Consider the following 12,866-nt stretch of genomic DNA (forward strand, 5'->3'; position numbering starts at 1 on the left):
GTCCTGCTTTTGGATTTTTCAGAGGCATGTCCTTGAGATCAACAAGATGCACAACAATAAGCGTATACAAAGCACCTGTTTTCAAATCATTGAAAACAACTGGGAGCAGCTTCCAAAGCAGCAGCATACACACTAAAATGGCACAACTTCTTTAATGATTCCACAAGAAGAGCTTGGTTTCTGTTCCCATGTAATCATTTCCTTCAAAGGTTCTGCGACATCCCTATCCAGTATATTCTGCAAGATATACTGCAAGATATACTGTTTGAAGCTGCACTTGGGCCATATAGTAATTTCAGGCCACTTGAGAGCCAGTTTTCTCAGAACTATATTTGGCACTCACATATGTGTTACTAATGCTGTCCTTAGTCAGGCCTTGCCAGAATAAAAAGTAGAACTTGGATAGCAGCAATTAACTGCTGGCATAAGCTTAACTGGACTCCATCTGGGCTGTCCCACTTCACTTTCAGTAATAATTTCCAATCCAGCTGGAAGAAAGTCCTTATCCAGAAAATCACATCTTGTGGCCTACTTCCAACTAATTTATCCCATTAAATAGTGACCACACTAAAGACCTTATCATACAATGCCATCTGAATTTGCAGCTACATTTCAGTCTAGGTCAGCTACCCAGTTTCTATGGGTAGAATCATGGTGTCTTATCTGTATACACTGGTCTATTTTATACACTGGTGAGCCTTTTCAAGGACACATTGCAGTACTTCTCTCTACTTGCAACTTTGTGGTATGGAAGAAATCAAAACTATTGTACATATGCTTTTGCATTGCAGATTTTATCTGGCCTTATGCTAAAATTTAATTTCTCCCTTTTGAGTAATAACGCCAGGGCAGTCAGATAATTATCATGAAGCCTTTCTACTAGCTAACAAAGACTTTCAGGTCACTTACAACATTTCCAAGTTTTGTTACCTAACTTCAAGAATGTGGCAGATGATGAAACCTGAAGACAAAGTTCCACCTATATCAATTAAATGCTTATGCTTCTGTATTTGTTTGTTTGCTATTTTTTCTCTTTGGCTAGCTTTTGGTCAAAATAAAGTTTTATTTGACTACTAGGGTAAGTGGGAAAGCTCTGTATATTTGTGAATTCCTATGATTTGAAACGTCTTTGATTTAGGTTTTTATACCTTGTATCTGGCAGCTATGTTTGCACTATAAAGCTGAACCCAGATAAGTAGTTGTGTTCAAACTATTTATTACTGAGAATGGATACGAGAGCTAGGATGAAAGGTTTAGTTTTCCAACAGACATAAAAGGCCAGAGTGTTCAATGTGCCCCTGAAAAAGACTTGTTTGGATATTTCAAATATAACTTTCTGAAGGGAGGCAAAATCTGTTAGCACTAAATCAATATCTTATAATGTGATAGAAACTGATAAAGTAGCAAATCTGCTAACCTTTCTTACCCCACACTCCAAATCTGCCCCAGAAGCTATAATTTTACAAAATGGGCCAAGAACAAAAATGCAGAGCTTCCAAATCTTGTGTGAAGCATTTATTACATTAAGTATTTGGGCCAGGTAACCTCTAGGCTCCTTTTCAATGCTTGACACTTGTGCCCTTTCCCTCAGGTTTTGTGAAACTGTAAAAAAGTACTTTACTTCAGTCTGTCTTACTCCCACAGTGACAAGAACAACAACAATTTGGACTGACAACATATCACACTGACAGGTGATGAGCAGCAAACAACTTAGCTTTAAAAGACAAATAAATTCATGGAGGAAAAGATGATCAATGGCTGCTGGTCATAATACCCAGATGCCATTTCTAGGATGAACAGAAGCATTGCACTGAATATTACTTGCTAAAGAAGATGGTATTGCCATCATGGTCTGCTCAAAGGCCAATATAGGCATAGAACAGTGGTTCTAGATAGATCTTCTATATAATCTACCAGAACAATTTTTAGGTATCACGCTGCTGGTAGTATAAGTTATAAGAAATTGGAATTTGTTTACACAAAAACAATGCTTTCATATGTTATTAGTAAACATTTATCTGCGGTATCGTTATATGTATATGTCTCAAATAATTGCCTATTTATGCCCAGTAGAATGGATCAGATTTAGATATATCAGCATATTCCTAAGGACAGGGCCTTCTTGCTGTTCTTCCTCAGCAGTTACTACAGATATCTTTATCCTCCATCTTATTTTTAATCTTCTTTGCAAGATATTTAAATAGGGAACTATCACCATGGATTACATGATTATCTTAAATATTTATGATACCAGTACCTACAAAGAGAAATATCTGAATAAATAAAATAATATGTGTAGGGAGGCCATTGAAAGATATTTAGGCATTGTCTCTTTCATAATTTACTTCCTCACAGTCTTTCTGAATCACTTTTAAGCAGTGATTCTCAAAGTATAGTCCAGTCGACCAATGGAGGTCTGTAATCTACCCTCACATGTCAATAGTCAGAAGGCAAGACTTTACTCACTGCCTCAGCTCCACTAAATCCTAGATCATCCAAGGTACTGTGTGATAGCAGCACAAAGGCTAGAATACACAAGCATTGTGTGATAGTTTGCTAGTAGGTTTAAGGTGTTGGCCTAGAAACCAGGAGATTGAGTTCTAGTCCCACCTTCAGCATGAAAAACTGGCTGGGTGACTTTGGGCCAGGCACTCTGTCTTAGCCCAACTCACCCCACAGGGGTATTGTTGTGGGAAAAATAGGAGGGGGAAGGAGTATTGGTATGTTTGCTGCCTTAAGTTGTGTGTGTGTGTGATGTGTGTGTATACATACATACATACATACATACATACATACATACATAAATGCGGGATAAAAATATTTTTAAATAAAAACCTCACAATACCATCAGTCTGTACAGCCACTGAATCCTTTTCTTGAGACTCTTGGAACCTTCTGGTCACACCCCTGACTTTTGATGGCATAATTACTGAAAATTGGTGGCATGGCTTCCTGTTGTTTGGTGAGGAAAACATATGGAAGCTGAAGTGTATGCAGTCAACTTGGGCTGCATGCAAACTAGAAAAAAAGTGCTTTGTTTTGAATCTGAAATAACTGCATTCCAGGACTTCTGAGAAACCATTCTGAATGGGTCATGGTTTTGCAGAAACAAAACCTGAATATCTTCTTGTACTAGGTTTGGGCTGAGACAGAATCTTCAAGGGTCTAGGACTGATTTTATGGAGGGACTATGGCAAATGTGTACATGCCACCTTCTCCCTTCAGCAGGTCCCACTGTGGCATGTCCACCAGCCTTCCCTTCTCCAAGCAATTGAAAGTGCAGGTTCCCCATGTGCCTTCCCTTTCCTCCCTATCCTCAGCCATTGCTACCAATGTCCTTGGCTTTTTCTACTTCCCCACACCCCACCCATGACTCATAAAACACTTACTTTCAGAACAAATGGAATCAAAGATTTGGACCATATGCACATTTTGATATGGATACAGAGCACCTAAAAATAGCTCTTCCATGCACGGAGTAGTTTGTGCACAAAGTGTTTTGCGGATCCCTACTCTCAAGCAGATTAATATAGACATCTTTTTAAAAGGATGTTCCCAATGTGTAACCCGCCCACATACTTTGTGTCATTGATCACCTACTACAGCCATCAGATGTCTCCAAAACGTTAGATGCAACTCGCCCTCAAACATGGGATGCTTCAGTGTTCACCTCGATGGAATAGAGAGGAGCACAAATGGGTTGTTTACACAAGAAGAGTGCCTAAAAGATGTCATGATTGCCTCTCTGGTTTCTCTTGAGACCTGCTAGCATTTTAATTTTCTGAAAGATGCAATAAACATTCTTTGGATTAATTCATTTACATTTCATTTCTCTTTCACTTGCTAATTCAATCTTATGATCACTGGCTCCCTTCCTAGGAAAATAGGGACTTTTAAAGATACTTTGCTGCCTAGTGCTCTACAATATTTATCTATACAAATGCTAATTTGTAAAGGGGGAAAATCTGAAACCTTTTGTAAACTGCCAAAGGATTCAAAAAGTGGTTATCCATAAAGCATAACTTTCTATAGCTTACTCTTATGTATCAAGCATCTTCAATAGCTCTGTAGGCTGGTGTAATAATCAGGTTGCCCTGGTGACATTAGGAAATGTGTTCATGCAGCCCTGGATTAACCATTAAGCAAAATAAACACATGTTTAGGGCACCAAGGGAAGGGGGGACACCACAGAATTTTTTTCCACCTAGCTATCATGCCCTTAGCTCTTTCACTCCCATACTCAACTTTAGTCTTCAGCGCTATTGAGTCTTAGTGTCTTGTCTGTTAAGCAATGGAAGACTGTGCAGAACCATTGTTGAGCTGTGCTTAAGCATCAGTTGGCTTTAATCCGGCCCTGGGTTAATGACAACACAGAGACACACATACACACCGATGCCTTTTGGAAAATCAGAGTGAGATGCGGTTAAGAGTCAGCATTCTCAGGCTCCTGGCTCATATACGATTGCAGGTGTTCAACAGAAAATGTTTTAAACATTGTTTAAATGTCTATTTAAATGTAAAGTTTGTGTAATCATGCCTGGGAAACCAAGAAAACATTAGAAAAAGACTGGCTGAATCCTAATTCCCTGAGATATTAGAGGGAGGGGAGGGAAAATGCAGTCAGGATTTCAAGGTTCAGTTACTACCACTTATGTCAATAAATATAGTTCCAGGCAAACTTTTGGAATTGTCTTTGTGTTCTGGCCTATTTTGAAGGGCTGACATCAACGCATCTGGCCAGGCCCAACTCTGCTGGCATTTTGGAAAACCTTAAAAACATGGAAGTTTTCCCAGGTGTAGGAGTTGGGAGGTTGAAGGCCCATGAAATGGATGTTATTGTAGTGACTGTTGTCCTCAGCTATTTATATTATTATTGTTGGTTGCACAGTCAGCCAGAGGTTTAGACTGGATTTGGCATTTTTGTCCACCTATCGAATCCTCCCCAAACAGGATAGATGCTGTTGTTTGATGGTTTGAAGGTGTTAAGGTGCCTTAACTGGTACCTGGTATTTGCTTTGCTTTACTTTGCTAACTACTGGTATTATCTTTGCTTTTCATTGCCACATTTGCAGGTCTTTATATTTTGTGATTTTCTCCAGTTCTTTCTCTTCTATTCTGCTGTCTCCAGGTATTGCAATGTCCACTATCCAGACTTTTTTGCCTTTCTTATCAACAATTGTTGTTGTTTTTTATTTTTAATTTTATGTTGAGTTGCTGTTGCAAGATAGGTGGCCATATAAATTGAAATAAACAAAGATACTGTATGATTTACCCACATCTCAAGTAAAGGTTAATGGTATTTTTTCTACTACTTTCCCATTAATTAGAGGAACTAGACAAGGGTGTCCACTTTCACCCTTGCTTTTTAACGTTTGTGTGGAGCCTTGGCTTGTGCCATCAGACAACATAGGGAGATTTACAGATAGATTTAATCACTCCTATCTATCCATATCTGAGGAAACCTCTTTATATATTTCACTGATATTGCATGCTACTAACTGAGTTATATCTTTTGGTATATGCATACATAAAAATTTAACGGATTTGGTACGAATATGAAATTGATATTCCTTAAATGGATGGGTGACCAAATTTTCATCTACTGGCATCAATTCCAATTTGGACCAGTTAATAGAATATCCTGCTATTTTACTGAAAACATCTATCATTTGCTTCAACACTGGAACAGTAGTGTGAGGTTTAGAAATAAACATGAGGATATCATCTGCAAATAAAACCAATCTGTGTTCAACTGAATTATGCACCACTCTGGATTCTTCATGCCCTTACAATGTCTAAATGGATTCTTCATGCCCTTACAATGTCTAAAAAGTGATACTGCAGCACTGGAAAGATAAATGTATGGCCTCATTCACTCAATGGACTGAGGACCTGATTACACTTGCCACCTATAAGTGGATTGCCCACAGGCAATACATACTATTTCATAGAGTTTGTATGGACAAGTATAATGAGATATGGGACTCATTTATACAAAATACAGTAGGTTAAGAAAAAGCAAAATAGTTATATAATTGCATTAGGAATAAATTTATATATATACTCACATACTATTTGCATTAGATAAATATAGAATTTATAAAATTGCAACTGTTCATTGTTGTAACGGCGTATTATACATTATATTCTCTTTATTATTATTATTACTTTTTCTGTTCCATTTTTTCCACTTACTTTTAACCACTTGTTATGTAATTGCTTTTTTTATATATAATGTATATATCCTTGAGTTTTGTTCCTTTTTGTTTTTGTCTCATTATAAATAAAGAGAAAAAATAATAAACAAACAAACATGTGACATGGACATGTCATTTGGATAGAAGCAGAGAGCATTTTATTTCTGAGAAGGAGCTGTGTTTACCTCAGTTTTTCTTTTCTTTTGGCTTTATGCTAGAGATGAAGGTGCAAATTATGTGTGGGAAAAGAGTAAGAGCAGAAGTACCAGGCATTTCTAAGAAGGTGGGAAGGCTTGTTCATGATCCTGCTTGTTGACACTGTTTCATTTTCTCTTCAAGGCCACTATTTGTAAAGCCTCAGGAAGCCCTCAAACCATCACCTTTGGTCATCAAAAGTCAGACTGATCTGCCAGATACTGATTTGCTGTTATGCCTCTCTCTCTCCGAGGGATGAGTGAGAATATTGTGTGATACTTTATTCAGGAAGGATTTGCCAGAACAGGCAAACTATTTCAAAAGAGGATGGAAGTCAAAATGAGATATAACTATATGAGAAAAAACGAAGACCTATAGAGCTAGGCAGAAGTATTTTTATTCTTCACTCTTAAAAGTTTGAATCCTTTGCATGTTAAGTTGTAGGGCTGAATTTAAATTGTACACTTTTCCCGTGGCATCTGTTTCATTTTTGTGTGGCGTGAGGTCTTTACCGTGTTAGAAATAGGTGTACCTCCATGGTTGGCAATCTGGTGCTTATGGCTGCCTCAGTATCTATGTACCTCCAGGTGATGTCCTCAGAACCCCAAAGCAGTTCTGCGTTAGATGAGATATTTTGCATGTTTATTGAGCCATATTGCTTGTCCCACAGTGAAAATATGGTTATGCACTGATAATTTCTTCTGTTGTCAGGGAGAAGTCTGGAAAGTGGAACAAGAGAGTTTAGGGTGTTTTCCCGTTTCCCTTTGGAAATCAAACTGTAAGCACTGTAGTCATATGGTATCATTGCAATGTTATTTACAGAAAGGCAAATTGAACACACTGGAATAAAATGTTTCTTCACAAATCTCACAAGAGTCCTTCAGCTTTGCTAACCCATTGGTAGCCCTCATTTCAGCTTATTTCAGCCACAAAAGATATGTTGTCTCTGCTTTAACTCTATCTCTTGCAACTGTTGTCTCTGCTGTCTTTTTTCTTTCATGGCAGCATTCGGGATACCCTGATGATAAATTACCTATCCAGAAGACAGGAAAATCAGTTTTCATGCTAATAGCCACAGACTAGATCATTGGAAAACAAAATCAAAATATTACATCATTTGAAGCAGTGATAACAAACAATAATGACAGATGAGTAGCAGTTCTTTGGTATCAAAGTACCTATAAAAGCAATTTCTTCTTCCTGAAAGCAAATAATCATAATCATAATCATAATCCCATTAAAGTTAAAACATTTCTGATATTACAAAAATATCCAGCGGGGGGGGGGGAAGAGTAAGGAAATTGTTTCTTGTCTTTTGACATAATGTTGGGCATAGCCTGTTGCCACCCAGAGATTAGGCAAGATGTGGGTAGACATTCCTCTTCTGTGACATCACTCTCCCTTTTATAGTGTGGAATTACTAGTAAAATTTCTAAAATTACATTCAAGAAGCATTAATTTCACACCACTTGCATTTTTCCAACTCAGTTTTCCCAACTCATTTTCCCACCCTTTCATATAAGCACTATGTATAAAGCACAGAATTCCAAATAAGAATCTATATATTATTGTTTTGTATGTGAGTTTCATCAATATGAACTTTTACTCTTATATATTATTATTAAGCTAAGCATCTCCCTCCCCAGTCTTCTATAATTGATTATAGGTTGATATCAGGAGTGATTGGTGGGGGGGGGGGTTGCTGTTGTACTTTGTACACTTCCAGTCCCAACTTTGTCCCTTCTTGATGAAAGTTAATGTTATTATGAACCTACTCATATTTCTTTAAATATTTAAAGACTGATGTAGATGCATTTATGCTGCCATAAAATTAATGAGCATTTCAAATTCTAGATGAGATATTGTCTTTCTCCACAGTATTTTCTCTATCTGGGCTGTTTTGAAAGATCTCTTCACATTGTTATAGCTATATATGGAGGGGGAATAAGATTTTGTCCTGTTCCACCCATGTCATTATGGGGACCACCAGATATCTGCACTTTTACTGGTATACAGTTGCGTCCTAAAGCTTAAAGTAGATATTGGATACTTGGAACTCCATACATTGAAGTTCATGCACTTAAATACTTTAATAAACATTACACTCATATGATACGATTTTTCTCAAATTTGATAGCGATGTTGTGATATGTAGTAAGATTCATTCTTGTTTAGTCATGTCTCACAGCCTCTGTTTGGAGAAAAGGACATTTGAGCCAGCTCCTGATAAGAAAGGAATTGTGCTTAATTTTAGATAGTGGCATGTTATGTATCATTATGACCATGATTATGTTCCATACCTACCATGGATTATTAGTAATTATTTATTGTATTACCTCATCAATACTTCATTACCATTCAACTATAATTAAATGTTGCATATATTTTTCTCTTTAATTTCACAATCTCTTCCTCTTTAATTTCACAAAATCATGACTAAACATTTTATGTTGTTTTATTTTACATTAGTAGTAGTAGTAGTGAAGCAGAGTTGTTATATGTTGTGCTTCATATAATTGCATACATATTGGTGTATGCTTATTTTATTCTAACTGTGGAGAAACTATACAAACATCATGACAGCTATAATGCAAGGATGAATGGGGTAGAAACGATTATCTCTTATAAGAGCAAGTGAATCAACAATGATAGTGAGTATAAGACCAATACTGTTGACGATATTTAATTGAGAAATAAATTGTTTCGTTCAAAACATATTAATGTATCCTGATTAATTTCATTGCTCCTATTTGATTAGTTACAGCTTGAAACTGCCTCTAGGAGAAAGCAAACAAGATCAATGCTCAGATATGAGTTCAGGATTAAAATTCTCTAATGTGATGGTTTAAGAAGAGGAATAGAAAACTATGATTCATGGTGATGATGATGAGGGAGATTGCAGTTGTACAAAAATAGGGACTAAAAGAGACTCATCCCTTTTTTGAGCAAACAACTAGATGTTCTGCCTCCCAATGCTTCTAAATTCAATTCAAAATGTATCCAAGTCTGATCCAAGCTGTTTAGACTGTTTAAATTTATTTGAGCAGACCTATTTGGACATTAGAACATTACATGCATAGCTACATTTATATGATAAGGGTCAACAACTATTCACAGCTTGTCCTTTTTAGCCAACAGTTGAGCATGGGGAAAATTGTCAGCCAATCCTTGTTCACTTGCCAGAGAGTAACTCAGCATACCATCCCAGCTGGAATGCTCTCAGTTCCAATGATTTTTTATACTATAGAATTTATGGAGTACATTGCATGGATTTTACTCTACAATTGTTTAATTTACAACATGACTGACTGTATTCCCCCCCCCCCCCAATTTAGGGTTCGAGTTTGCTAGTAAGGGTCTGATATTTATGACATTGTTGTAGTGAATTACCCCATCTATGAGGCAGGGGACCAAAATATGAAGCCACATCAAAACAGAAGATTTTTGAAGACAGGGCAAGCAACATATGGTGAGCTGAGACAGAGACAACACCATGAGATAGACATCCTGAAGGACCGGATAAGCAGATGTCCAAGGCCTCAACTCAGAAATGGCATAACGTGAATGTGTAACCTGCCTGGACCAAGTCAGAGATGGGGGAGTTGGCTGACTAGACTCCAAGAAAAGTATAGAAGAATTTGGTTTGGGGGCAACAGCTAGAGGACTTTCACCAAATGCTGTTTGCTAAAACATGTTTGATCTTCTCCAGCTTCCTGCCTCCCTGCCTCATGCTCTACTTCCTATCTTTCACTGAGTCTTCAATAGAGCTGGCCACTGTATTGAGACCCTCGGTAACATTAAACTGAACTTTAGTGCTTAAGTATAAAAATGTAAGAACTCATATTTACTTTTCCCTACTTGCTTTCAATTAACATTGTGTGAAATGTATTTGACATATTCCTACATAAAGATTGAATTGCCTTTTCTCTCTCTTTGGTTCATTACTATAGTTGCCACTCTGCCATAAAGGAAATTATTTGTGCTTCAATGAATTTGTGCAGGAAAGTGAAATAAGTATGTTTACATTTGAAAACAATTTTCTTGGCTGTTGCCCAGTAACACAGTTGACTAAGAACTAAGGTCAGATAGGACCGTAACTGAGCTCAGCTTCCCAGTGTTTCTTGTTAATATTTTGAACCTAAAAGGGAAGACAAGCAATTTAGATGTGGGAATGAATGAAAACTGAGGGTTGCTTGAGTGAATGATCAGCAAGGCATAAAGGAGTAACCCTACAACTTAATACCATGCCTAAACTATATCCCTTCCCCTTCACACCAATAAAAGAGAATAAGCTGATAGCACTGCCCCATAGTTCTGTACTTTCCATGATGGCAAGCCGCTACTGTTTTCAAAACTCTTAATGATGTCATTCCAGCTATTGTGGATTTGGGCTCTGTGACCTACTCATGACAACATGCTATTGTGACATAATCCCAGGAGTGGGGCGAGCTAAGAATCCTCTCCAATGAGAGAACATGCTGCCCTCACACAGCAGTAAAACATTGTCATTTCTGAAGTGGCATTCTCCATACATGGATATAATGCCATTGGCAAGGAGATAATTGAAACTGCTTGTGAATTCAAATTTAATGTCAAGGTAATATATTATTTAGGCATGGCTAGGTTCATTACCTTCGGGTCTATGTCATTCTCACTGTGTTCCTTCTGTCCCATTTCTCTATCAATTGCATTAAAAAAAAAAAAAAAACCTGCTTTTAAACTGAAAGTCTTTTCCCCCCAATTACATCTCTTTCAAGTGGCTGAAGAGCCTAGCTACCATAGATCTAATGCAACCGCAATGAGATGGAGTCACAAATATCCCTTAGAGTGACAGGAGATAATGAAGTGCTCTTCTTTCCAAGCCTATAGTACAGCAAAGAAAGCTAACTATGATTTTTTATATTTCAGATACCCAATGAAATATGTCTAATACTGGGAATTCTATTCTGACTCAAAATGTATTATTGATTGCAGATGGTATTTTAGTTTTATATAGATATTTACTCTATTGGTAGAACTGATTCTAATTTTTAAAATAACCATTATTACTTAAGAGAAACATTGCATGTATCTTTCCCCTGTCTCTTTCCCCTCCCCACTCCCTACCACATGCAAAAGAATGAATAAAAACATGTTTCAGTCATTAGGTAGCAGGTCTTCATCCATGAAATGTCACAATCATTATTACCATTCTGTAATTAAGCTATCTTATATTCACAGGAAAAACTGTGACATCAGAACTTTTATTTTCTTGAGTGAATTGCTCATGATTTCAGTGCAGATTAGATTAACAGACTTTTTCCCCATTGTACTTTCTGGCTCCGTAGGAACTGCACATTCTGGACTGCAGAAAGCTGAACTAATGCTGTGAAATTCCTCATGTGGATAAATCCTGATTTCTAGAGGTACTTTTCTCAGCTGATTTTGCTGATGAATCTAACAATGAAGAGGAACATTAAAAAAAAAGAATAATACTGTTCTACAGGTCTTTCTAAAACCTAGCATTAGAGGACCATTCTCCTCTAAAACAGGAATAATCCACAAAACTATTAGGTGTGAAATCTTATTTCCTCCCAGCTGAAGCGTACCTTCCATGCTGCTGTGAAACTCACCCCCAATCCCCCCCCCCATTTATGAATTCTGTCATCTTATTGAATGGTCTTTTAATAACAGTGCTTACCTTGCCCACATACTGAGTATCTGGACCAGTATATTCCTCCAATAAAAAAAATTGATTCCACATCCATCCACGCTTTGTCCGATGCATGGCTTTTCCCTGATCCTTAGATAGCCCCATTATCCTTTCAGCTTGCAAATACATGCTAGTCCTTTTCGGTGATAGTAAAGTAGGGATCTCATGAATCATACAAGTCCAAATTAGAAATGACAAACAGTTGCAAGTTTTCATCCTTTGAGCCTCCTGCAGAGAGTCTGCTGCACTTAGTACGTCTTTTCCTTTAACCAGAAGAATCTTCTGCAAATATTGTTGTATTCCTCTTTGAAACAATCTGTAAATTGGATAAATGTTTGGGTGAGTTTTAAGTTTTTGTTTTAAAATCTAAATATATACATAACTTGGTTCCCACCCCCAACCTCACGCGTGTGTGTATGTGTTACATTTTTCAACTTTCAGAGAATCCTATCCACGTGAATTAAAGGGCTGAGGAACATCTGCTGCAGAGAGTATGAATCATGTTCTAATAGAAATCCTCTTTATGCAAAGCCAACCTGAATGAAGAGGTAGCAATAATCTAGACCCAACCTTTTGCTATGGCTTACCCTGCAGGTGAAAATGTGTCATTGTGGACTAGCTATTCTACACAGAAGCTCTGACACCATTTGCCCCCTCCCTTTCTGATATCCCTGTTATTTTTTTTCTCTCTCTCAGTATCTTTCTGACACCCCCCCCCCCACCCCTTTATACAATCATCTGCCAATATTGGGACAGACTGATCTTCCTAGAGTCTGGAAGAG

The 12,866-nt window shown here is 37.4% G+C and overlaps 1 protein-coding gene across 1 annotated transcript in view; it reads right to left on the bottom strand.

The window, feature by feature from the left end:
• CDH9 (cadherin 9) overlaps nucleotides 1–12,866 on the bottom strand; it is a 145,265-nt gene that overhangs the window by 91,881 nt on the left and 40,518 nt on the right. The window contains exon 2 of the mRNA XM_088130755.1: nucleotides 12,073–12,400. Coding sequence (XP_087986881.1) covers nucleotides 12,073–12,300 — 228 coding nt within the window. The 5' untranslated portion in view covers nucleotides 12,301–12,400. The remainder of the gene's footprint in view (nucleotides 1–12,072; nucleotides 12,401–12,866) is intronic.

This window comes from Python bivittatus, unplaced genomic scaffold (assembly GCF_059951505.1).
Source record: "Python bivittatus isolate LINGU-HERP-01145 unplaced genomic scaffold, Pbiv_v1 ctg000840_np1212, whole genome shotgun sequence".
Taxonomy (NCBI): domain Eukaryota; kingdom Metazoa; phylum Chordata; class Lepidosauria; order Squamata; family Pythonidae; genus Python; species Python bivittatus.